Genomic DNA, 27,311 nt, shown 5'->3' on the forward strand with positions numbered 1-27,311 from the left:
ACCAAAGTCAGGCGAGTGTACCACTACAGGCCAGTACTGGTCAAGAATAGATATGCAAATAGTGCAACGTGACGAGACTACTACAGTACAGCACAATTACAGTATAATTGGCCCGACAGAAATGTGACAACAAACTCAAGACAAAAAAAATTGGCACCATGTTGCAATGGAATTGTAGGTTAGCTGTTTAATAAGTTGATTGCAAGAGGGAAGAAGCTATTGGAATGTCTGCTAGTTCTAGTTTGCATTGATCGGTAGCGCCTACCTGAGGGAAGGAGCTGGAAGAGCTGGTGACCGGGATGTGGAGGGTACGAGAGGATTTTGCACGCTCTTGTCTTAGTTCTGGCAAGCGTGCAAGTCCTCAAGGGTGGGTAGTGGGGTACCGACAATCTTTTCAGCACTTTTGATTGTCCGTTGAAGTCGGAGTTTTTCCTTTTTTGTAGCAGCACCAAACCAGACTGTGATGGAAGATCACAGTACTGATTCGATGACCGCTGTGTAGAACTGCCTCAGCAGCTCCTGTGGCAGGCCGTGCTTCCTCAGAAGCCGCAGGAAGTACATCCTCTGCTGGGCCTTTTTGAGGATGGAATTGATGTTGAGCTCCCACTTCAGGTCCTGAGAGACTGTAATTCACAGGAACTTGAAGGTCTCGACGGTTGACACAAGGCAGCTGGACAGCGTGAGGGGCAGCTGTGGCGAGGGATGCCTCCTGAAGTCCACGATCATTTCTACAGTCTTGAGCGTGTTCAGCTCCAGGTTGTGTCGGCCGCACCGCAGCTCCAGTCGCTCCACTTCCTGTCGACACGCAGACTCGTCACAGTCTTTGATGAGGCCGATGACTGTGGTGTCATCTGCAAACTCCAGGAGTTTGACAGCCGTGTGCGTTGAGGTGCAGTCATTCGCGTAGACTAAGAGAAGAGCAGCAGAGAGAGGAAACAACCTTGAAAGTGTCCTTTCCAAATCTGCAGTAGAAGATATTCATATCGTTGGCTCGTGTGCTTTTGTTCTCAGCTTGGGGTGATCGTCGCTTGTAATTGGTCATGATTTAGAGTCGTTCGCACTAAACTGTTTTTCCAACTTTGCTGCATAGTTTCTTTGCAATGTTAATTTCTTTAGTCAGCTGGTTCCGAGTGCAATTATACAGGGCCCTGCTTTTGCTTTAGTTGTTTTTCATTTTGGTATTTTATTAGTTTTTTTTACTTATGAAGTTATGCTATTATAAATCATGTATAACGGCCTGTAAAAGACAGGCATAGTATCACATGTTATTTCATAATTCGCAAAGCAAACCATAAACAAAAGCATGGACACAGACATTTCTGCCATGTGTGTAAACAAGTAAAAGTGACCGTGACTATAATTTAGCAGAGTAGTTTGAAGTTGGTTTCAAAATGGGTTTTTAAGCCAGGTTTAGGGTTCTAATGATGGTATCAAGGCAGAGCTTCAGTTATGGTTAGGGTTTTAAATCATGGTTTCAAAGCAGGTTTGAAATTAGGGTTAAAGTTAAGGTTTCAAAGTTAAGGTTAGGTATTGAATTTAGTAAATTGTCCAGAGGTGTGAGCGTGAGTGGTTGTTTGTCCATATTTTCCCTGCGATCAGCTGGTGACCAGTCCAGGGTGAGGGCAATAAGACAGGAGACCCTGCTCACCCGAGACCCTAATACGGACAAGCACTATTAAAAAAATAATAAAAAATGGAGTGGTCAGGGCCAGCGGGGCTTTTTCTGTTGTCCTAAACCGTATCAGAAGCACTGACCTACATTTACAACTTAAATACTAATAGTTGTTCCATGAAATTGAAATGAAGAGAATAGACTGTTAGGAGTAAATTAATACATAGTCTTTTTTGGCCTGCAGTTCTTCCAGTATATGTGGATTATGGATTATTATAATTTTTTTTTGGTCTAATTAGATTTCGGCCTCTGTGCGCTGAAATGTCAATCTTATTCACTTAGGGCCTTCAGAATCACGAGTGCTGGCTGATGTCACTTAAACGATATTAGCAATGGGAGTGTTTCTTTAAACAATCAAATTCCGTCCTCACAGGGCCAGCTAACTGGCCCACAATAACATAAGCATTTTTCTTTCTTCTTATTGGTTGGTCAGAGCAGAACTGTCCAACTAGCAATGCATGTCTGCAGCGTATTAAAATGTTTTTGTCATGTTATTAGAGATGATGTACATGGCACAATTGCGTTATATTGCGTTTTGTGTAGTATGCATCATGGTTTCTATACTTGTGATGTGGTGGTTGGACTAAGAGGCGGATTAAATGGGTAATAAGTGGGTATATATATATATATATATATATATATATATATATATATATATATATATGGAACATTTACTTTACAAGTCCAACTACATCAGCAGTCCTTGTGAACATCTGGATTCAATCAAGTCATTGCAGGGGATGAAGTTCCACAAGTTCAGGATTCTTCCCTTTTTCCACATACTGCATGTCAGTTTGCATTAAACACCAATTTACAACACTTGAAGCTTGACCAGAAGCCAATGACGGCCGTTACTCTTTGAAACCGTTTGCTTAACTCAGAGGCAACCTTGTACTATGAAGCCATTACTATTGCACAACATGTTAAACTACGTATTTGCAAAAGTGGGTGCTGCTTGTTAAAGGAGGAGTGGCAAAGGACTGTTTTTGTGTGTGTCCACTAGACTGGGGGGGAGCTTATAATTCACATGTGCACAATAAGAGTGCAAAGCCACAACACCGCACTACAGTTGTCTAACAGAGAGTTGTGAGGCAGGCCATCTTGTGCGAAGCGGTGAATGTCAGTCAGCAGGTACGTTCCTCTGCATGCTCCCAATTCATCTCTCACCTGTTCCTATAGTCGTCATATCAAACAAACTAATGCACTATATACATCCACACTTCATCACAAATGCATGGATTTGCATGGAAAGACTGGAAACATGACAAGAAAGAAACAATTTTAACAAGGATTAATAAAAACTCATGCTTATGGTTAGTGCTGGAAGACATGCTTTGAACATGCAAACTTTACAAGGATGTAGAAGCAGCAGTTATTTTTTTTTTAGCTCTTTAATCCAACTTTGTCTTTTATTCCTGCACAGCCAACCAGAACAGCAACAGCAGAAATGAAATTCCAAGCTCTTTTGTTCCTCGTGCTGGTCATCTGCACCACAGTGTGTGTGGCACAAGGTTAGTGCGTCAACGGGCGATGCTCAAGCGTCTCTTTGTGCTTGGCGATCAAAGACAAAAGGCTTTATTAGCTGACAGATGCAGCGCTGGTCAAATTATCAGCACAATTAGATTCGTTCAGCACCATTATTGAGTGATAAGATGTTTGTTTTGAGACTCTTTTTACATGACTGTGGGGAAAGAAATTTGTGCCTGCATCTGTTTTTCATAATCCACATTCTTCTCTTCACTTGGTTTGAAAATATGTTCATTAAGAGCTCTTTTCCAAAACTGGACAAAAAGCCAAACAGACCCAATGAGTTGTTTTAATGTTTGTAAAATTTGCTGTGGAAAGATAAATGTATATTCTTTTTTCTTCTGAGTTTGTGGCGTTTTGGAAAAGAGCTTCACATTCATGATGCGTCACAGTTGTCTCTTTCAGTTTCATCATTACACAAAGTAAAAACACATTGTATCGTGTAATACTCAATGTATTCCATGAGAAAGTGAGACATTTGACTGGTACTGAGCATGTAATCATAACACAAATCAAGATCATGTAATTTCAAATTTGAGCTGATATATTTTATTTCATATTCTATCATATTAACTTTAATGAGGGAACTTTAAATGTTACGGTTCTTTATACATTGTGTTGCATGTATTACCCACACAAGAACCATATTATATTATATTAATTATATTACATTATATTTGTTTTTCTATATTAATTCTTCAGTAAATAACAATGACTCAGGCAGCATGGTGCCTTCCATAAGTTCCGGGTTCGAATCTCGGATCAGGCCTTCCTGTGTGGAATTTTCATGTCTGCCAGCTTTCTCCCACATTTGAAAATCACGCGTTAGGTTCAATGAAGACTCTAATTTGTCCATGTGTGAATGCAAGTAAGAATGGATGTTTGTCTACAGTATATGTTCCCTGCGACTGGTTGGCATCCAGGATATGAAAAAAAAGACAAAAAGTTCCATGTTCTAAATTCTCCATCCATCCATTCTCTGAGCCGCTTATCCTCACAAGGGTCGGGGGAGTGCTGGAGCCTATCCCAGCTATCATCGGGCAGGAGGCGGGGTACACCCTGAACTGGTTGCCAGCCAATCGCAGGTTCTAAATTATTGCTTTTTTTTTTAAATATTTTTTTCCCCCACTATTTACTTTTACTGTGCATATTGAGAACGCTTCAGACCAGGGTTGGGCAAACTTTCTTTTAGGGCCATATTTGATTTTTCAAATTGCACAGATGGGCCAGATCATTTGTTTATGAGGTCATTTTTAGAGGGTAAAAATATGTATGTATATGAATAACCAAAATAATAATTAATGCTATTTTTCTATATTTTGTATTATTTATAATTAATTTAATTATAACTAATTTAACAATTGCTTAATACAAATACTGGATGTAAATGTAAAATTGTTTATTTTACAAATATTTTCTCGTTTTATAATTCACAGTAAATCCCTTGACAAACAATTTAATGAGATAAATAAATGTGAAGTAAATAAAAATTAATATGTTCTGATCAAGCAATTTTGGTGGGGGGGTGGGGAGGCTAATGATAATGTAATTGCTCAGTGGGCTGAATTAAAGAACGGCACAGGCCATACTTTGCCCACCCCTGTTTTAGAAGAAGTTATAAATTAGAAGCTAGAAGTTACCAGGAGGCGGCACGGTGGCCGACTGGTTAGAACGTCAGCCTCACAGTTCTGAGGACCCGGGTTCAATCCCCGGCCCCGCCTGTGTGGAATTTGCATGTTCTCCCCGTGCCTGCATGGGTTTTCTCCGGGCACTCCGGTTTCCTCCCACATCCCAAAAACATGCATTAATTGGAGACTCTAAATTGCCCGTAGGCATGACTGTGAGTGAGATGGTTGTTTGTTTCTATGTGCCCTGTGATTGGCTGGCAACCAGTTCAGGGTGTACCCCGCCTCCTGCCCGATGACAGCTGGGATAGGCTTCAGCACGTCTGCGACCCTAGTGAGGAGAAGCGGCTCAGAAAATGGATGGATGGAAGTTACCAGGATCCTTTCAAATTGTGAAAGAAGAACTGGGATATGACACATTTCACAATATAAAAAACTATGAAAATGGCTTTTTCTTTTTTTTGGGTAAAATCTCCAGCACAACTTCTCCAAGCCAGGACAAACCATTTAAGCAGATGGTAACGCAACTCACGTGCCTACTGCTGCATGCTGAGAACCCCTTTCTCTCAGAGGAGGCTGATTATCCTCCCGTTTGACCGCCTGACCTTGGCTCTCCCCCCGCAGGTTCTTACAGTAACTGCTGCCTGGACTATGTGCACAGGATGAGACCGCGTGCAAAGAAAAACATTGAAAGCTACAGGATGCAGGAAACAGATGGTGATTGCAACATCACTGCTGTTGTGTGAGTCTGTAATCTCATTGTTTTCATTTGAGCCATACAATTGCAACTCATAATGATCTGGCATCCAGAAATGGAAAACTAAATGACCTTCTTGGTGAGGAACAATTCAAACTTTGGAAGATGCTCATGTGTGTGTGTGCAGGTTTACGATGAAGCACAGGTCTGGACATAAAACCCCTCGCACGGTCTGCGCCAACCCAGACCACCGTTGGGTCCAGGAGTTGAAGGAGCTTTTGAGGTTGAGGATGATGGCTCAGAATTAGGTACAAGTCCAGCTAACTACAGCGATACCTTGACTTATGAGTTGAATTCGTTCCGTGACTATGCTCAAGTCACTTGTATCTGAAATCGACTTTCTCCATTGAAATTAATAGAGATGCCTTTAATCCGTTCCAGCCCCCCCAAAACACAGCCTCACTTTATTGTAATGTGCTTTTTGACTTAGACAAATAGCATGGTATAGTACTGTAATGTACACAAACATAAAGTATTGATTTTAAATAATAAATAATAAAAATAGAACAAATAATGAAATAGAATGCTTTCCTCACTACCAACTGCAGTGAGTTTCATAAAGATGTGTTTAGAAAAATGCTATTTTTCCATGATATCTATAAATGGACATCATCAACTTCTTCTTTTCAGCAGCCCCTTTCTTAGGACCCATAGTTAGAAAAAATGTAGTGTGGTTGTTTAAAATACACGTGTAATTCTGTTTTAAGTTTAGTTTGGCAGTAAATTTAAATTTGAATGGCATTAAATAGCTTGAAGCCTCTTTTTTGAAGAATTGTTCACTCTCTGGCAAATTGCTGCTTTTTGTGAAGTGTGTTAAATTGACTATGTTTCTCCAAAAACCCGTAAGGCGGCTCCCTCACATGTCAAGGCACCGCTGCATATAAAATACGGTATAACGGGACTTTCATAAAAAAATTAACTCATTATTATTTTGCAACTTTTTGTCTAGAAGAGCAACTGGAGATGAATGTGACTGAAGAGACAACACAGATCTTAGAAAAGCACATGGATCGATCGCATGAGGCGCTTGTAAATTTGCCATTTCCTGTCACTGACAAAGAATGTACATCATGCTTACAACATGCTTCTATTTTAGGCACCTGTAGCACATGACGAGGACTTTAAATGACTTATCTTTTCATGTCACTGTGATGTTTTTGAGCCTGCAAGCAATGAGCCACTATAATTGCTCAGATTTGGATTGTTGAAAATGATTCATAGACTGGATACATTTGGAGTTCAAGTACATTTTTATCTGCTGAATGATCTTTTAGCTGGAAATGATGTTAGAAATTGGCAAAAGAGTGCAAGACTTTTTGTTAAAAAAATGCAATTTTCATAATTTGTCTCCAAAATAGTTCACTTTTTTTATATATATATACATGCACATCCAGTGTTGTAAATGTATAGTTTAAAATGATCTACCTGATGAAAGAAGTTACTACACAGATCATTTACTCAAAAATGTCCCATAAAGTCATCAAGAATCATATTTACATGATAAAACAATGTTAAATAAAGCCTGTTAGTTAGTCTTTTCAGTTTTCTTCGACTTCTTTTCAGCAACAAAATACAACTCTATTCTCGTAATTATACGACATGAAAACAACCCCCCCAAAATGACAAATATATAGAGTACGGTATATTAAAAAAAATGCATATTTTTCTTCATAAATATAAATAAAGAAATGAATAAATGAATGCATAAATAAATAAGTCCTTAATGAATAAAACATATTTTAAAAATGGGACTCCAATTTTTATGGTTAAGATAAAAAAAGAACATTTTACTGAAAAAGATCTTTATTTAAAAATAAGACAACAAAAACAACAACATCCCAACAGCATAAGTATGCTTTGAATAATCATCTGAAAAATATGACGATATATGAATGTGATTTCTTTTTCCCCTAAAGACATCTTTTTTTTTTCCTATTTAAAAAAAAAGACAGAATAGATTTTTTTAGCTAAAAAAATGACTCTATTCTCATAACATTACAAACTTTTTCTAAATAAAAAATAAAAAAATAATCATGGAAAAATAAAGGACCTTATTCTTGAGATTACCACTTGGTGAAAAAAAAGATTATTCTTGTAAGACTCCCACTTTATTCTCGTATATGTATTTTTTCTTTTCAGTGTGGCCCTAATACTCATTGGTAGATGATACCCATTATACCAAAAAAATAAAATAAAACTAAAAAAATCACTAACTCACAATTTAGCCAGGGTATGAATCAGTTTGGCCTGAACTTTATATGTACAGTATGTGTGTGAATGCATTTGGTTTGTATGTGAGACAATTATCACTTTGTAGATAGGTGCACAGTGTTTTTACAAATCACCAGATTTTTATGTATTTGTAACAGCACTCCAATTGTACTTGGTAATGACCTTTATTAAATGAGAAAAATGGAATAAAGGAACCTTTTTTCATAAATAACCACAAAACAGCTGTTTTTCATCATCTTTGGGTTCATTCGTGTGAAACAAGGCACCACCTCCTCTTCTGGTAATGTTTTTTTTTCACCAAAATGAGGCAACATTTGTCAATGATGATTAAATTCGCTATTAAGTGGATGCGGCTCGGCCCCCACTGAGAGGCCTGATGGGTCACGTTGAGCTTAGCGTTCTCCTGATTGTTGGCAGGGCTTGGGTAAACAGTACATGTTTTCAAAAAAAAACACCAACCTTGAACATTCATCCAAACGACCTCCGGTAGTTTCCGCAAGCTGCTTTTCACTTGAAGTGAGGGCGGTAGACGATTGACCCAAATGTTAAAGACGTGGCCGTGCATGGTAATATTTCATAAGTATGCCGCTAATGTGATGTGACAACATGTCCTTACTAGAAACCCAGTTTGGCGTTAGCTCTTTTCACATTTTCTGGTTCCAGATGGATTGCGAAACAACAAAAAGCAAGTAGCATGCCAAAGATGTCAAGACCTATAAGGGCTAAGGAGAGCTCAGGGACTATTAACCCCTTGTGTCCCCTCTGTGTGCCAATACAAAGATAAAATGAGATGTTTTCAAATTGTCATGTGAGCCAATGGCTTTACACACTGTCAAGCAAAGACAGGCTTTACAAGCAGGATGCAAAGCAGTCTGCCTTAATAGCCAAATAATAAGACATTTACTGGCCACAACATTAGGTACACCTAAGCACTCTGATAATATAATTAATATATTAATATTATTAATTAATAAAATGGAGGAAAACGTAAGTGAACACTTAAAAAATGTCAACAGACGAGGCAACACTTCACTCAAATGGAAGTGCATTCCACAATTTGGGGGCAATGGACTTTTTAATGTGGTCTAGTGTGAAGGACATTGAGTTAAAGGCAGTCCGCAGACTGCAGTGACTTGACAAGACAAAAAAATGATTGATTGATTATCTTTATTTTGAACATGTAAGCAATACAAAAACAACAATAAAATAACTAATTAAAAAAACAACAACAGAAAGGGTAGCTTAAAATAAACCAGTCAAAGCAGATACACTTTCACATGCTTGAAAGTGGGTAGGAAAAACTTACCTCAGTGACTCTAAACATGACACCAGATCTACCAAGTATGGAGGAGCCTGACCGTTGAGGACTCTGTAAATAACAGTCCAAATTTTATACTGAATCTTAAAATGAACAGGGAGACACTGAAAAGATTGACATGGGAGTGATGTGGCTGAAAAGGATCAAGACAAAAGCCTAGCGGCGGCATTGCGAGTCAACTGGAGCCAGTCTAATGAAGTTTTGCTGAGACAGGTGAAGAGATACAGTGATTGCAATGGTCAAGATGTGATGCGACGAATGACATAACCTAAGTTCAGAAATATTTTTTGAGGTGGAAAAGGCAAGAGCTACAGTTAGTTTGATTGCACATGACCCCCAGGTTTCTCAAGCTAGGGAGCACATTTTTAGAAAGTTACCCAACACAAGTGCTAATTTCAGGAGCCAACCTGTCGAGGGCAACAACTAATACTTTGGTTTTCAGTGCGGTTCACTGACGCGAGTTATATGTCATACAGCCATTGATTGCTGTAAAGCAATTATGCATTGCGCTTGTCTCATCTGTACTATAAGGGTGAAAAGAAAACAAATCTGGAGGACATCGGTATGAGATAAACTACCTTCAAATTTGCTGACATCTCTAAGAGGAAGCATTTAGAGTGCAAAAGGATGGGCTGTAAGACTGACCCTTGAGGAACACCACAGGAAAGAGTCAAGGGGCCAACAATCTCAGATAAAGACAGTTGATAGAAAGCATAAAAACAAGGACAGTCCCCGAGATACCTACCCATTCGCTCAGATTGTTTATTGTTGGCATCAAAAGACCATCAGAATGTCAGCAACCAGAGTGAAATGTATCAAAAATATCACATTGGTTCAAAATGGTGACTAACTAGTTTGCAACAGCCATTCATCCTTTTTCAAAAACCTCTTATCCTCACTAGGGTTGCAGGTGAGCTGGAGCTTATTCCCAGCAGACTTTGAGTGAGAGGTGGGGTACACCCTGGAATGGTCGCCAGATAATCGCAGGGCACATACAACCATTCACACCTTAGGACAATTTACTGTCTTCAATAAACATGTTTTTGAAATGTGGGAGGAAGCCGGATTGCCTGTAGAAAACCCACACAACTGCGGGGAGAACAAGCCAACTCCACACAGAGCCTGGAATGAAACCCTCAACGTCAGAAATGTAAGGTGGGTGTTCTAACCACTTGTCCACTGTACCATCCTGGCTTGCGACAATTGTTTTCTAAATTTTTTGACACAAAGGATAAAAAATGGACAGATCGCTAAGAGCACAGCGGTCAACGTTGGATTTTTTTGAGAAGCAGTTGAACAACAGCAAAAAATGAACAAACATGTTTTAGCAATTGTAGGCAGGATATCAAATGGACTCGACGTGATCTTCATTGTACTCACGAGATCCATTAATTCTAGAGGGGAAACAGGAGAGAAATGACTTGAGCAATAGTAGGCTGCTGTTTGGCAGGATCAGGAAAGGAGAAATTGCACTGGCCTTGACACTGGGTGGCCTTGCTCACAAAAGACAATAAAAACATGACTGCAGTCCTCATCAGAGGATGCTGGTAGACCAGGATGATACGCACCAGCAATTTTTTATGATACAGTGGTTTCTTGAGATATGGGTTAAATTGGTTTCGTGACCATGCCCGTATCTCAAAACTCCCATATCTCAAATCCATCCATCCATTTTCTGTACCGCTTATCCTTACTAGGGTCGCAGGCGGGCTGGAGCCTATCCCAGCTATCTCCGGGCAAGAGGCGGGGTACATCCTGAACTGGTCGCCAGGTAATCACAGGGCACATAGAAACAACCAACCATTCGAACTCCCATTCACACCTACGGGCAATTTAGAATCTCCAATCAACCCACCATGCATGTTTTTGGGATGTGGGAGGATACCGGAGTGCTTGGGGAAAACCCACGCAGGCACGGGAAGACCATGCAAACTCCACACAGGCGGGGTTGGGATTTGAACCCCGGTCCTCAGAACTGTGAGCCAGATGTGCTAACCAGTCGTCATCGTGCTGCCGTATCCCAAATCATTTTCCCCTATTTAAATGAATGGAAAATAATCCATCTGTTCCAGCCTTCCCAGGAAATGTTTGTAATGTGTTTTAATAAGAAAATATAGACATATGGATATACAGAGACGGTCTCAGCTCCTCACTAAGCCGCAGCAATATTAGTCACTCTTCGCAGAGAATAAAAAATACTTACTGTATATGCCTGTGAGTATTGTTATATTATTTGTTTACATGTGTTGCGCCACGGTTTGTGTTGAAATATCACTCACTTAAAGGGGTAGATCACTGCAGGACAGATGTTATTTGTTGACATGCCTATGACATTTCTCATTATGTGTTAGCATTGAGCTAGCGGACTTTAAAGCAAAGTTATATGGTTGTTTTAAATATACACAACACATGATGTGAGCTGAGTTCTCGCAAGTCAAAGCAAAAAAACAGATGAATAAGGGCTCGTATGTCAAAAAACCTCCAAAGTCTGGCCATTCGTATCTCAGGGCACCACTGTAGTGTCCAAAATGACTTTTGCATTTCTATTATTGGATGATGAGAAAAATGAGACTCTGGTCGTTTTAACCATATGCCCTGTGATTGACTGGCGACCAGTCCATGGTGTAGTCTGGTTTTCACCCAAAGTCAACTAGGATAGGCTCCAGGTCCCCGTGACCCTAAACAGTATAGAGCTCTAAAGAAATGGATGAATGGATACGTTCTTTGCTGATTAGCTGTAGTTTGCAGTGCTGTAGAACTCCATTGCATCATACAGACAGTTGTTTCTTATATTTTCGTTACCATATTATACACTGCTAAACTACAACTACAGATAATAAACATTGGTAAATGACTACCTCTCTGCTTTATCTAACCAGACATAGCAGAAACAAAAGCTATAATTATGAATACAGTTCCACTTTTGGTACACATCATCGGTATGAGAACAATAGTGAAACTCCATAAAATGTGAAAGAGAAAGCCAGAGTGGCCTCAGATGCCCCGCAGATGTGGCTTAAAAAGTGAATGTTTCCACGATAAGGCTCCTTTGATACCTAACACCGCACTTGGATTGGGAAAGCTTGATGCCTGACAATATACACATAGCTGATTATGTCACAGTCATGTAAGATCTCGCAGCAATCGCAATCTATTCATTGACACGTATCTCCCTTGAAAGATACTTGGCTCACGTCACACATACAAAAGTAGCTTCAAGCGTCTTGGGGTTGCCTCAATCCAAACACGCTCGCATTAGCTAGTGTGTTTGGCTGAGATGAGCCACATCTGATTACATCCAGTATTCCCGCTTAGTTTGACAGGATATTATCCATAAAACGCAATGGGGCCTACGCAAACACGTCGGTTTTTGGGAAGTGAAAGGATTTCTTGGTCGTACAGAGATTACATATAAAACCAGATGAGGACTTTTGCTCTCAGCATCCCACAAGTTAAGATATGAACAGTTCATCTTCATGGTGTATAGCTTTTATTTTTTTTAAACTAAAAGTCAAAGATCCAGTCTAGATTCATGGGTATGTACTCAACTTTCAAAATTTTGTATCAACACATGCAAAATGTGTGATGGCTCAATGAAACTAGGGTTGAACTTTTTGGCCAAAGTTCCAAAACATATGTTTGCCGCAAACACGACGCTGCTCATCGCCAAAAGAACACCATTCCTACAGCGAAGCATGGCAGCATCATGCTTTGGTTGGGCTTGTTTTTCTTCAGCTGGAACTGGAGCCTTATTCAAGGTGGAAGGAATTATGAAAAGTTCCAAATAGCAGTCAATTTTAGTGCAAAACCTTCAGGTTTCTGCTAAAATAAAAAAAATGTCAGGAAAGCCCAACGAGAACAACTGAAATTTATTTGGGGTTCATCAGAGACACTATACATCAGGGGTGGGCAAACGTTTTGGCTCAGGGGCCACATTGACTTTTAAAATTTGACAGGCAGGCCAAGCCAGGACCAGATGCTTACATATTAAAAAAATAAAAATGGCATTGTAGTGTTAATACTTAGAGTTACCTTTAATGGGAACAGTGTTGTTTTGTTGATCACCTTTTTTGCCAGTGCATCATCAACCTGGTGGAACCACTGGGCATTACAGCACAAGGTCAAATTAATGTAGTCATGATTTTTATATGATTTGGGTGATTCTGTACCAATCTTTGGTGGGCCGGATTGAAAAGATCAACGGCCGGATGTGGCCCGCGGGCCGTCGTTTGCCCACCAATGTTTTAAATGGTGGCATGTTTGAATGTGATTGGTTAATTCTGAACACAGCCACATCCACAGTACACACACACACATATACTGTAAGAGGCTATGCACACTTATGAAACCACATTATCGCAGTTATTTATTTTTACTTCCCAACTCCAAATTTTTTTTTTTTTTTTTTTCAATTGAGTTGGTCAGTTGTTTTGCAATGATTTATCTTGGTCTCAAACCTGGCATTTGATCAGGGGTGTGCAGACTTTTTATAGCCACTGTAGAAACTATATACTGAAAATCTAAGGCTAAAATATAATTATTATCTATTTATTGATTAAAGAAATAGTTGTCAGTGGTTGATTAATATCACTGATTCCTTTTTGACTTCATAGACAACCCAGTGAGCTCAAATTTGGGTGTAAAACTAAATTCAGTTCAAAATCCCCCATTTCTGTTCAAAGCGGTAAATGGTCGAGGGCACTCAAAATTGAAAGAGACTGCATTAAAGTACTTCATGACGCTGGATGGTCTCTTCTCGTTTTTATGACAGCTGGTCAAATTAATGTGTTAAACAGACGATCCACCCACCAATAATTGAGGCACTTATTAATTAAAGTCAGTGAAAATTTTGGGCTCACCTTCACATTCGTAGCATGAGAATGTGAATCCAACCTTATGACTTATAGTGTAAATAAGTATTATATGTTATTTGAGAAAATTGGTCATTTAGAATTTCCAGGAAATAACAGCATTTCATCAGTCTTTATTGAACCTTTGAAAGTCTTGGTGTCATTAATTGACTTTGGCTGTGCGCAAACAGAAGCAAGTCATTGCTTACGTATGTTTCGAATGAACATCATTTTGAGGGCGACAAGCTGTCATACCACAAGAGGAAATAATAACAAGGACTTTAAGCACATGAGTATTGAGCAAGATCCCTGAGTAAACAACAAGCCGGGACTTTTTGCCCACACACTGTGCGCACATTCCTCTGGGACCAGGGTTCACTTGGGGAATTAAAAAGAAAGAAAGAAAAAAAAAAAAAAGAGTGCAAAAAGCTTATCATCATCATCATTATTATTGCTGATCAGACATTGGCAGGCCTGGCAAGACATTGCGAGGTGACGGCGAAAAGACTGCCAAAGGAAGCCGTTGGAAGCGAGATTCCATGGATTATTTCTCATAATTCGGTTTATTTCTATTGTGCACAATGGCGGTTTTTGTGAATAATTGTCATAATTATTAAAAATGGAGCAGATGCTACTCTGGCATGAGTGGCCAGTATATGCAAATAGTGCAGCATGGCGAGACAACTACAGCGAGTGCACGAGTAATACATAATTGGCCCCACAGAAATGTGACAACGAACTCAAGTCAAAAAATTGCCAGCTTGCTGTAATGGAATTATAGGTTAGGTGTTTAAGAAGTTGATCGCAAGAGGGAAGACGCTGTTGGAATGTCTACTAGTTCTAGTTTGCATTGATCGGTAGTGCCTACCTGAGGGAAGGAGCTGGAAGAGCTGGTGACCGGGGTGCGGAGGGTCCGAGAGGATTTTGCACGCCCTTGTCTTTGTTCCGGCAGCGTGCAAGTCCTCGATGGTGGCTAGGGGTTTGGGGGGGTACCGACAATCCTTTCAGCAGTTTTGATTGTCCGTTGCAGTCGGAGTTTGTCCTTTTTTGTAGCAGCACCAAACCAGACTGTGATGGAAGAACACAGGATTGATTCGATGACCGCTGTGTAGAACTGTCTCAGCAGCTCCGGTGGCAGGCCGTGCTTTCTCAGAAGCCGCAGGAAGTACATCCTCTGCAGGGCCTTTTTGAGGACGGAGTTGATGTTGGTCGCCCACTTCAGGTCCTGAGAGATTGTAATTCCCAGGAACTTGAAGGTCTCGACGGTTGACATAAGGCAGCTGGACAACGTGAGGGGCAGCTGTGGCGAAGGATGCCTCCTGAAGTCCACGATCATCTCTACAGTCTTGAGCGTGTTCAGCTCCAGGTTGTGTCGGCCGCACCACAGCTCCAGCCGCTCCGCATCCTGTCGATATGCAGACTCGTCACCGTCCTTGATGAGGCCGATGACAGTGGTGTCATCTGCAAACTTCAGGAGTTTGACAGTCGGGTTCGCTGAGGTGCAGTCGTTCGTGTAGAGAGAGAAGAGCAGCGGAGAGAGGACACAACCTCGGGGCACCCCAGTGCTGATGCTGCGTGTGGATGAGGTGGCCTCCCCCAGCCTGACCTGCTGTGTCCTGCCCGTCTGAAAGCTGTAAATCCACTGGCAGATGGCAGGTGAGACGCTGAGCTGGAGAAGCTTGGTTGAAAGGAGTTCAGGGATGATGGTGTTGAACGCTGAGCTGAAGTCCACAAACAGGATCTTCGGGTAGGTCCCTGCACTGTCGAGGTGTTCTAGGATGAAATGCAGTCCCATGTTGACTGCATCATCCGCAGACCTGTTCGCTTGGTAGGCAAACTGCAGGGGGTCCAGCAGGGGACCTGTGACACTCTTGAGGTGGTCCAGCACGAGACGTTCAAAGGACTTCATGACCACAGATGTCAAAGCGACAGGCGTGTAGTCATTCAGACCCGAGATTGCAGGTTTCTTGGGGACTGGAATGATGGTGGAGCGTTTGAAACAGGATGGAACTTCACACATTTCCAAAGATCTATTGAAGATCTGAGTGAAGACTGGAGCGAGCTGGTCCGCGCAGACTTTGAGGCCGGATGGGGACACATGGTCCGGGCCTGCCGCTTTGTTAATCTTCTGTTGTTTGAAGATGCGTCTCACATCCTGTTCATGGATGGTTAACGCAGAAGTCAGAGGTGTGGTTGTGGTCGCGGGTGCGGCCGGGTGGGTGTGTGGTGTGAAACTGTCCTTTTCAAATCTGCAATAGAAGGTATTCAAGTCGTTGGCTAGTGTGCTATTGTTCTCAGCTTGGGGGGATCGTCGCTTGTAATTAGTCAGCGATTGGAATGCATGCCAGACTGATTTAGAGTCGTTTACGCTAAAATGTTTTTCCAACTTTGCTGCATGGTTCCTCTTTGCAATGTTAATTTCTTTAGTCAGCTGGTTTCTAGCTCGATTATACAGGGCCCTGTCCCCGCTCTGATATGCGTCCTCCTTAGCTTGGCGAAGCTGCTTAAATTTAGCAGTGAACCACGGCTTGTTGTTGTTGAATGTGCGAAATGATTTTGTTGGTACACAAACCTCTTCACAGAAACTGATATAGGATGTGACAGTGACCGTATATTCATCCAGGCTGCCAGCTGAATTTTCAAAGACACTCCAGTCTGTGCAGTCTAAACAGCTTTGAAGTTCCATCTTGGCTTCATTGGTCCACTTTTTGACTGTGTTCACTGTAGGGTTCGCACATTTAAGTTCTTGCCTGTACGTCGGTATTAAGTGAATTAAGCAGTGATCAGACGAGCCCAGGGCTGCACGAGGTATAGCACGGTATGCGTTTTTTACCGTAGTGTAGAATTGGTCTAAAGTATTATTTTCCCTGGTAGGACAGTCGATGTGCTGCTTGTATTTAGGGAGTTCGTGGTTGAGTTTAGCTTTGTTAAAGTCCCCGAGAATAACGAGGGGTGAGTCCGGGTGTTTTTTTTCAATTTCGTTGACTTGTTCGGCGAGCGTTAGCAATGCGGCCTTCGTGTTAGCTTGAGGCGGGATGTAGGCTGCAGCCAGGACGAATGATGCGAACTCACGTGGCGAGTAGAATGGTTTACAGTTTAAGAATAGCGACTCCAAATGCGGGCTGCAGTGTGTGCTGAGCACCGTGACGTTCGTACACCATTTTTCGTTGATATAGAGGCATATCACGCCGCCCTTTGTTTTCCCCGATAATTCCATGTCGCGGTCCGCTCGATGAATGTTGAAGCCGGGAAGCATGACGGCGGGTACAGCGTCGCAAAGCCAGGTCTCCGTGAAGCACATGGCCGCGGAACGTCCGAAGTCTTTACTGGTCTTTAACAGAAGATGAAGCTCGTCCATTTTGTTGGGTAGGGAGCGTACATTCGCGAGGTATATCACAGAATAAAATAATTTAAAAAAAACCTATGTCTCCAAACTGTGCATTATTATCTTTGTAAAGGCATAATTTGTGCACGTGGTCCCAATGTTTTTGCCCGCCAGTATTGGTGATCCCGCTTTGACTCCACACTTCATTCCAATTTTAAATTCACTGTATTTTTACAATCTCATCTTTCATTACTGATCGTTTGAGTATATTCCCAGTAACCACCACCCATACCCCCCTTGCTGGGAATAACTGTTGCCCCCTTGCATGGAATAACTGTGCAGATTTATACTGTGCCTAAAAAGGATTGGAAGATACAGATGACTGCTTTGCATCAGTATGCTAAATACTGAGTAATGCTGGCACAGCGAGTCACAGCTCTTGGGAGAAATGTCTGGGATAAAAAAAAAAACTCTCTGAACCCTCCTACCGGTCCGCCTCTTCTAATTCAGTATTGCACAATTTGAGGTGAATCAGCGAGGAAACTTTGTCTGTCTTCAATAAAGTGCAAAAAAAAAAAAAAGGTTTTAGCCATTCCGTGACCATGGTTGAAACTCAAATCACTCTCAAATCAAATTTCCCAATTGAAATAAATGGAAAAGCCATTATTCCATTGGAGCCCCTAAAAATACCCACCAATTTTGTAACATGTTCTTTATGAAGAAAAACAGCACTGTATTTTACAGAATAAAAATACAGTAATGACATAGTAAAATAGAATGTAAATAAATGTAGTGTTTCCTAAATAGCTAAAAAAAAAATTCCACTTCCCATTCACAGAATATAATCGTCACAGTTTTTTGGGGGGCCTTTTTCGCCACATTTTCCTCACTTTCAGCAGCTCAACATTTTCATGGAGAGGTCCGCATATTAAAAGCAGCATTTTAATGTCCATGGCTGGAATTAAAGTTTTCGATATATTGCTAACACTTTTTTTTACCGAACCTTTTTTGAAGGTAAATTAAACTACCCATCAATTTGTTCTGTGTATATAATAAAATGATAAAGTGATTGTTTATTCATATGATTTTAGCCATAACAGCCCTCTGAGGGAAATAATAACTCCAATGTGACCTGTGACAAAAATTTGTTTGACACCCTTGTTTAAAATATTGTAGAAGTACTACGCTCATACTGATTCACCAAATCGACTACACGCACACCTTGCTCATGTTATTTTCAAGCTTTTATTCAAAAGACATCATCTGCTTTTCTTCTCAGCACTCACTTTCTTAGAACCCATGGTTAGAAAAGAGAAATTTGGCAAAATGCCTGCACAATAAATGGAAAAGCTTTTTAAAAAAAAAAAAAAAAACTTGAAAAACTGTTGTTGGGGTACTCGTATAGTCAAGGTCCCACTTTATTAGAGTACAACACACACCGCAGAGGGGTTCTGCTTGTCCACAGATGCGACACACCACTTGGCCTGACTCTTGTACTCATCGGGGCGAACCACCACGTAGTCGACGGCCTCCACGGACCGCCGTTTCTGGACCCTGTGGAGGACGATGCGGTAGGTCCCAGTCAGCGGGCTCTTGGAGTCCGAACAGGTATTGTTTTGCAAGTGAACCGCTATGATGCCCAGGTCTGACAGTAGAGTCTTCACATCTTTCTCCTCTTCGCAAAGAGCATTGGTGGCCTCGGCCAAGTGGGCCGGGGTCAAGGGCAGGGGCGAATACGGACCAGGATACCGCATCCCCCTCAACCAAGCGCTGTCTGAAACTTGGGTGAGAGATGAGCGGTCAACCGGTACGGGTCGCAACAAGCCCTTGATGACGAGTTGGCACTTGTCAGGCACGTAGAAGGGGATGCTGTAGGCCCCTTGAAGGATGCAACGCTTCAGCCTGCTCAAATTGTCCCCGTAGAAAGGCAACGTGGCAGTCACCATGAAGTACAGAACAATACCTAAAGCCCAAATGTCCGAATAGCAGCCCATGTAGCCTTTTTCCCGAAAGAGTTCAGGTGCGGCGTACGGAGGGGACCCGCAGAAATTGGTGAGCGGCTCGTTGGGTGCGCTCTCGCTGCTGAAGCCGAAGTCACCCACCTTGATGCAGTAGCTGGTGGTGTAGAAGATGTTCTCAGCCTTAAGGTCCCTGTGGACGATGTTGTTCTCATGCTGGAACATCACGCAGGTGGACGTGTCAGTGTTCTCACGCATTTTCACTCACTTTCACTCTTCAACAATCCTTGGTCATATTTTGTATTTTAACCCACACCTTGCTTTATTTTAATATCATTTTAGCTTGTTGGTGGCCACCAACAAACATAGTGTGTGATGTTTAAGATTTTCTGTGTATTTTGCTACTTTTATTGCATAACGTGTGTCAAATCAAAATTGTTGGGTCAGGCTTTAGCTCACTCATGACCTTACTGAGGACAAGTGCAATACAAAATGGATGGATGGGTGTATATATAACATTAAGACCCTGTAAAGTTACCTCAATGATTTGTTTCTAAATACACTGAACAAAAATATAAATGCAACACTTTTGTTTTTGCTCCCATTTTTCGTGAGTTGGACTCCAATATCTAAAACTTTTTCAACATACACGAAAGGCCATTTCCCTCAAATACTGTTCACAAATCTGTCTAAATCTGTGTTAGTGATCATTTCTCCTTTGTCGAGATAATCCATCCTACCTCACAGGTGTGGCATATCAAGATGCTGATGAGGCAGCATGATTATTGCACAGGTGTGCCATAGGCTGGCCACAATAAAAGGCCACTCTGAAATGTGCAGTTTCATCACACAGCACAATGCCACAGATGTCGCAAGTTATGAGGGAGCGTGCAATTGCCATGCTGACTGCAGGGATGTCCACCAGAGCTGTTGCCCGTGAATTGAATGTTCATTTTTCTACCATAAGCTGTCTCCAGAGGCATTTCAGACAATTTGGCAGTACATCCAACCGGCCTCAGAACCGCAGACCACGTGTAACCATACGTCCACATCCAGCATGTTCACCTCAAAGATCATCTGAGACCAGCCACCCGGACAGCTGCTGCAACAATCGGTTTGCATAACTAAAGAATTTCTGCACAAACTGTCAGAAACCGTCTCAGGGAAGCTCATCTGCATGCTCGTCATCCTCATCGGGGTCTCGACCTGACTGCAGTTCGTTGTCGTAACCGACTTGAGTGGGCGAATGGTCACATTCGATGGCGTCTGGCACATTGGAGAGGTGTTCTCTTCACGGATGAATCCCGGTTTTCACTGTTCAGGGCAGATGGCAGACAGTGCGTGTGGCGTCGTGTGGGTGAGCGGTTTGCTGATGTCAACGTTGTGGATCGAGTGGCCCATGGTGGCGGTGGTATGGGCAGGCGTATGTTATGGGCAACGACCACATGTGCATTTTATTGATGGCATTTTGAATGCACAGAGATACCGTGACATTGTTGTGCCATTCATCCACGACCATCACCTCATGTTGCAACATGATAATGCACGGCCCCATGTTGCAAGGATCTGTACACAATTCCTGAAAACATCCCAGTTCTTGCATGGCCAGCATACTCCCCGGACATATCACCCATTGAGCATGTTTGGGATGCTCTGGATCAGCGTATACGACAGCGTGTTCTAGTTCCTGCCAATTTCCAGCAACTTCGCACAGCCATTGAAGAGGAGTGGACCAACATTCCACAGGCCACAATCAACAACCTGATCAACTCTATGCGAAGGAGATGTGTTGCACTGCCTGAGGCAAATTGTGGTCACACCAGATACTGACTGGTTTTCTGACCTCCCATAGCTCCACAATAAAGTAAAACTGCACATTTCAGAGTGGCCTTTTATTGTGGCCAGCCTATGGCACACCTGTGCAATAATCATGCTGTCTAATCAACATCTTGATATGCCACACTTGCGAGGTGGGATGGATTATCTCGACAAAGGAGAAATGCTCACTAACACAGATTTAGACAGATTTGTGAAAAAATATTTGAGGAAAATGGCCTTTTTTGTATGTAGAAAACGTTTTAGATCTTTGAGTCCAGCTTGTGAAAAATGGGAGCAAAAACAAAAGTGTTGCGTTTATATTTTTGTTCAGTGTACATTATACATGTTTGAAGATAGTTGCTGAAAACAAAGACTGAGAACTACAGTATGTGGTACTCATTTGTGGAGTTATAGCGTTTCACCTTTCCGTTTTCCTGATTTTTTGGGGGGGGCGTGGCTAAAATGGTGCCAGGCATGAGTTTAGAGCACCTCGTTGTCACGGCGTGGAAAAGCCTTGCAACTCCCCCGTGGGATATATTCCAGCCAATAGAGGCTTGAAGAAAATATTTTTGTGGCTCACACATGTAGTTATGGGTGGGCATGAAGTAGCATCCATTTTTCCAGGTCATAGTACTGGTATTTGATCGACAGTTGGGCGGAGCATGGTTTCAGCGCATTTGGCGTGATTTTTCACGCTTTTGAAGCCTCATTTTATATGCTTGGCATTTTTTTTTAATCATTCAAATTTGGCAGGGTTGTTGACACTCATCTCAGTGGTGTGTCAAATTTACAAGACATTCATTTTCCCTTCATAGGGACTTTAAATATTGTAAATGCTCGTATATATGAATTTGTACAAATTAAAACCATTTAACAAATGCATCATAATTTCAGTCTATGCAAATTACAAGCACTATAATACTGTATTGTTCAATCAAAAGTAAAAACTTTTTGATGCGGGTTTTGTAATGAAATATCTTGCACAGGTGTATCTAATGTGGTCAGCAATGCATACTGTACTGTTTTCAGCAATTAATTGTCTGAAAAGCACTATTGCTTATTTATTATTGGCAATGTTTGCTATTATGAATAGAACGATGATAATGCCTTAACTTTTAAGTGAGTTCTTATTAACCCCTTCACAGTACATGCGGTGGTTTGTGGTTTTCTTTGTGTGTTGCTTGTGAGTGCATGGTGCTAAAAGTGTGAGATTGTGGTTAATGCTCACCATGTGTTTCACAGCGGAGATGACTTGCGCAAAGATCAGCTTGGCCTCCAGATCATTGAGCTTCCCCCTGGTGGTGATGCGAGAGAACAGGTCGCCGCCGCTGCCGTACTCCATCACTAGGTACACCTTCCTGTTCGTCTCCATCACCTCGTACAGACGCACCACGTTCGGGTGGCACAGCTTTTCCATGCAGCGGATCTCTGAGGAGTTCCAGGAGCGGGCGACCTTTTCTGCCTTACGCCGCTTTTCCATGATCTTGACGGCCACTCTCTCTGGGACAGCACAGGAAAGCAGATTTAACACATGCCTTTTTTTCCACAATCTAAAAGTACTTGTTAATAAAAGGTCTCTGACATTTTTCGGTCAAACTACACAAAGAAAAAAAGATCACAGCATACTTAACATCCCCTTGTAACACGCTGGGTGAAATCACTTACGGTTTTTGTCTCGTGCTAATGAAGAGCAAGGCTTTTGCTACCATGACGAGCAAGGCAGAGCTTGGGCCATGTATGCCAACTTAGCACTTTTGTTACTAGATTTAACCACTTTTCAGACGACCCTAGCAACACTTCACCCCAAAAGCAGCACCTAGCAACAAATTTTGATACTTTAAAAATGTGTATAACGCAAGCAGTTCCACACTAAATTAAAATTATTTTCTCTGTCACAGAGTCTGAGTAATGCTACATGCTCGCTGCAGACAAAAATCAAGCAAGACTTGCACAGGGTACTCAACATTTAATTTCAATAAAAAAAATTATATATCTGTATGTATTTCTCAAGTGGCTTGTTTGTTAAATGTACAGCAGTGCCTTCCGATACGAGCGACCCGGCTTACGGGTTTTCCAAGATATTAGCTGTTGTTCGGCTGATTCTTTGCTTGACTTGGGAGCAAAAATTTGAGATGCAAGCACTGTGTGACTGCAGTGAGCTCAACTCAACTCACATCACAATTAATAGCTGTTTGGCAGATAGTGAACAATTCTTCAAAATACAGGCTTCAAGCTGTTTAACGCCCTCCAGTTTGAGTATAGTGTCAAAAGAAACATAAAACAAAGACAATTACATTGTGCATTTAAAAGAACCACATAGCTTTGCCTTATCTTAATGCTAACAAAGAACAACACAAAATGCCACAGATGAGCTAACAAATAGCATCGGTGTCACTGCATTATAAACCTTTAAGCAACGGATATTTGAACACAAACAGAGGAGCGACACATGTTGACAGATAATATAACAATACTCACAAGCATGTAATCTTTATTCTCTGTAAAGAATGACAAATATTACTGCAGCTTACAGATGAGCTGTGACCATTTCCATGTATCCATGTCTGTATTTTACTGCCCCCTGGTGGCAAAGATGAGCACACCAGAAGAAGTGACACAATGTCTGTTGAATTGAAGTATAAACAATTTGGCAAAAAAATTATTTACATTTAATTTAATTTGTCATTAACTGCTGTGTGCTTTTGTAAAGTACTAAACACTAAAGTGCTATATTTCTTAATCAAAAACATAGTAAAACATTTTTTTGGTTGTTTTTGGGGGAGGCTGGAAATGGTTAATGGCATTTCCATTCATTTCAATGAGGAAATATAAATATTTTGTGTCGCAAGGTGGTCACGGAATCAATTAAACTCTCATCGCAAGGCGTCCCCATAGGCGATTCTAAACATTAACGTCAGGGCTTGGTCCCGTACACCCGCAAATAGCAAGGGTTTACTCAATTTAGGGTTGAGTCAATTTTCCATTATATTACCCCTATAAACAGTTTCAACAAAGATAGAGCCACATGCTTGCTGATTGGGAGAATAAACAAAAAAGGAGCTCAAAGTAGCAGACCTTTGGTCAAAGCGTGGATGCCCAGTCTGACTGATGAGAAGTTGCCCTGGCCGATCTCCCCGCGCAGCTCGTAAAATCCGACCCTGCGGCCGAGGATGAGGTCGTTGACAATCCTCTCGCTGTGGGCCATGTCGTAGACCACCCTCTCGAAGGGTGTCAGATGCATCCGCTCGGCCTCGCTCAGCTGTGGGGGCACAGCGGCAGAAGTTGACGGCTTGGGTGTCTTCTCCACCTTCGGGGATTCATCTTTGCGGTTTTTATTCGCTTTCTGCTTGGGCCATAGCTTTGTTTTGATGGCTTTTGGAGAGAGAATATACAGAAAGGACACATCTTTGAAAATACATTTAGAGGCCATGAAATAAGCAGGATGAATGTATTTTATATAATCTAATGCAAGTGTACTTCACATTTGCCTATGATGTTACATGTAGTGGAACACCTTCATGAACAGAACTCTGGTAATGAGACTGAACTATTTGTTACATGACATAAATAAGGACAAATACCCTTCCCTCTCTTGCATTCCTATCAGGCATTAACACTGAATTAACATGCAGATCAACGAATTAGCTACATTCTTGAAATATTTTAGGGTGATTAATCTTTTTCTGAATGTTATTAAAATGCATTATTATTATTATTATTATTATGAGCTCATGTGTTATTTTGTCTTACTTAGTTTTGTCTGTTTTTATTATTCATTATTATTGTTTTTGTTGTGACGTGGACCATGTCTGAATTCTTGATATAGTTTTTATTAGTTAATGAACTTATACCATATAGCAGGGGTCGGCAATATGTTCTTTAATCCAGCCCATCAAGCATTACATTATAAAGAGTCCTGTATTTGTTGCACACATTTCGCCATTTTCCCCTTAAAATTGTTTAGTTAAAATGTATTCATTAATTTTTATTTATTTAATCTTTTACTCATATATCTCACTAAATATTTATCTTAACCGATTTACTGTACACTAATTGGTTAATTATTACACAATTGGTTAATTATTACATATTATGTTTAAAATTTTAAATAAAATTGAGAATGACTTATTGTTTTAGTAAAATAGACAATTTGATATACATACACATTTTTTTTTTTTTTTTTTATCCCCCTCATCTACAAATGACCTGGCCACACTCCCTGTCTTAAAAATCAAACGTGGTCCAAGAGCACAAATGTTTACCCGCCCCTGTTATATTGTATGCCACAGTATTCTGACATCATCATTTAAACCTTTTAGTTTAAAAGAATGGATGGATGGATTTATTTTTTTTTTGTACAAAATTCCCCTGAATGTTTATAAGAACAGGCTCTAATACAGCACCAAGCATATGCAACACATAGAGTATGTCCAGCATGATCGTGGGTTAAAATTAGGCAGTAGTCGGTTCAGTCAGTCCTCAAGGATTAACTTTTTTAGATCCAGCATTAGTGTGTCTCTTCTAATTGCAGAAGCCTGTTGGTAATGGAAGTCGGGTCATAATGGAAGACTTTCGTAACAGAGCTCAAGATAAAGTCCTCTTCAATTGTCACTTTTTGTACGGTATGTTAATTATAGTATGAAGTTGTGTTGTTTAAAAATTAGACTCATGGTGCAGTGACCTCTTATAGAACAAAAGTGGGAAAATCCAAAGTGAAAGCTAATATTGACATTTCCTGCGTAGTCTTTAAAGCTGCTGATGGAGGGGGGGGGGGGGGGGGAAAGAAAATTAATCCGCTACAGTAGTTTATATAAATATATAAAAACTAGTTCTAATATATTAGGCAGATAAGCGAGCATAGTCTTGATAGTCATGCCCATGATAACGAGATCATTGCAAAACAGCAACTTCGTGATAATTGATACAGTTCAAGAAAACCATTTACAATACCTCATTAAAAATACATGTAAACAATAGATAAAATAAGAATCATGTGGCATGTGTATGTGAATGATCATCCTGTTTTTTGTTTGTTTGTTTTTTTTAAATAGAACTTCAACGAAACAATGACAAAGTAAACATACTTTGGCATTTCTTTTTTCTTTCTTTTAACAAGAGAGCGTAAGCTTGGACTTAAATTGCCTGTTTACGCTGTGTTTCTGCTTCTCCACAATTTTATTTGAATAGCGCCACCTTGAGGATCCATAAAGTATTAAGCCAAAACTAAACCAAACAGGCAATGGAACTATTTTGAGAGTGAACATTGGTGCGTATTGATAAAGTACCACAATAATACAGCACAATACTTTTCCAATTGATATTATGTCCCAGCTCTAAACTAATAAATTATCAATTAAAACTACAAAATATGCATGAAACAGAAATGAATGTACCTGCATGGTGCTGCGAGTCCTTCATGCTGTCCCTCAGGCTGTAACACCTGACTGTGACTGGATTTGTGAATGCAGCTTCATTAGACGAGCCTCAATCCTATTAACGCGGTGTATTAGTGGACTACTCATTGGCTCTGACACCAGCTGCAAGCATGGGAAATGCTGCATACACAATTTTAGCGTGTCAAAAAAAATGCTTTTTTATACTACATAGCTGATGGTTCATAAACATTATTATATATTTTTGTGTGGCTTTCCATCCCTCTCTTTATCGGTGTTTTATGATAGATTTGTTTGTATTTTCTTTCATGTTACATACCTTTTATATTTCATTAAATATATACCTAATTCGTCTGAAAATTATGTATTCACTACAAATGAAGTGTGTTTGTTTCTCAAGCTATGCTCGTGACGTACAGTGACAGGCAGAATTGATGAATTGCTCTTTTACTGGATGACAGAAAGTTCTTAATTAACCTGTGTGCCCACTTTTTGTGTATGACGCTGTGACGTGAGATTTTTCTAATGTAAAATACGTGCCTTGGCTCAATAAAGCTCGTTAAACACTCACAGGTTATTATCATTATTATTAAGTTAGGTTAGAGTCCAATAGAAACGTGTAAGTGAGAAGAAATGCAAAAGTTTCCCATAATTTTAAGTAAATGTTTGGTGAAAATAGAAAACAAACGCATGAAAATGAGTACGCACTGTATCAATACGGAAAATAAACACATTACCATTCAGCATGTATGAACTTTTTACGTTCAACCTTCTTGTGCAGAGCAGCAAAACTTTATTTGATTGGCGCTTGATTCTAGCCAACAGTAAAGTCCTGG

General features: G+C 40.7%; 2 protein-coding genes across 3 annotated transcripts; one reads left to right on the forward strand and one right to left on the reverse strand.

The window, feature by feature from the left end:
* Positions 1–2,679: 2,679 nt before the first annotated feature.
* On the forward strand, positions 2,680–7,122 carry ccl25b (chemokine (C-C motif) ligand 25b). Of its 2 annotated transcripts, none has more exons than XM_061682975.1 (5): positions 2,680–2,803; positions 3,096–3,183; positions 5,449–5,566; positions 5,709–5,829; positions 6,534–7,122. In XM_061682975.1, the coding sequence occupies exons 2-4, from the start codon at positions 3,120–3,122 to the stop codon at positions 5,827–5,829; spliced, it is 303 nt and encodes a 100-aa protein (XP_061538959.1). In that variant the 5' UTR covers positions 2,680–2,803; positions 3,096–3,119; the 3' UTR covers positions 6,534–7,122. The 2 variants fall into 2 exon arrangements, with proteins under 2 accessions (XP_061538959.1, XP_061538958.1); XM_061682974.1 differs by having other exon boundaries at positions 2,682–2,803; positions 6,531–7,122.
* An 11,221-nt stretch (positions 7,123–18,343) lies between these two features.
* On the reverse strand, positions 18,344–26,586 carry LOC133405904 (serine/threonine-protein kinase NIM1). Its single transcript, XM_061682971.1, has 4 exons — positions 26,476–26,586; positions 24,158–24,454; positions 22,311–22,582; positions 18,344–19,480 (listed from the first exon to the last, which is right to left on the reverse strand). The coding sequence occupies exons 1-4, from the start codon at positions 26,498–26,500 to the stop codon at positions 18,728–18,730; spliced, it is 1,347 nt and encodes a 448-aa protein (XP_061538955.1). The 5' UTR covers positions 26,501–26,586; the 3' UTR covers positions 18,344–18,727.
* Between the last annotated feature and the right edge of the window lie 725 nt (positions 26,587–27,311).

This window comes from Phycodurus eques, chromosome 8 (genome assembly GCF_024500275.1).
Source record: "Phycodurus eques isolate BA_2022a chromosome 8, UOR_Pequ_1.1, whole genome shotgun sequence".
In the NCBI taxonomy this organism is placed as follows: Eukaryota; Metazoa; Chordata; class Actinopteri; order Syngnathiformes; family Syngnathidae; genus Phycodurus; species Phycodurus eques.

Bases quoted from the DNA above. Each gene is read 5' to 3' on its own strand.
- ccl25b (XM_061682975.1), top strand. From the start codon at position 3,120: ATGAAATTCCAAGCTCTTTTGTTCCTCGTGCTGGTCATCTGCACCACA. The intron at 3,184-5,448 runs GTTAGTGCGTCA...CTCCCCCCGCAG, and splicing joins CACAGTGTGTGTGGCACAAG to GTTCTTACAGTAACTGCTGC. The intron at 5,567-5,708 runs GTGAGTCTGTAA...GTGTGTGTGCAG, and splicing joins TGCAACATCACTGCTGTTGT to GTTTACGATGAAGCACAGGT.
- LOC133405904 (XM_061682971.1), bottom strand. From the start codon at position 26,500: ATGAAGGACTCGCAGCACCATGCAG. The intron at 24,455-26,475 runs GTACATTCATTT...TCTCTCCAAAAG, and splicing joins GGACTCGCAGCACCATGCAG to CCATCAAAACAAAGCTATGG. The intron at 22,583-24,157 runs GTCTGCTACTTT...GTGCTGTCCCAG, and splicing joins CATCCACGCTTTGACCAAAG to AGAGAGTGGCCGTCAAGATC.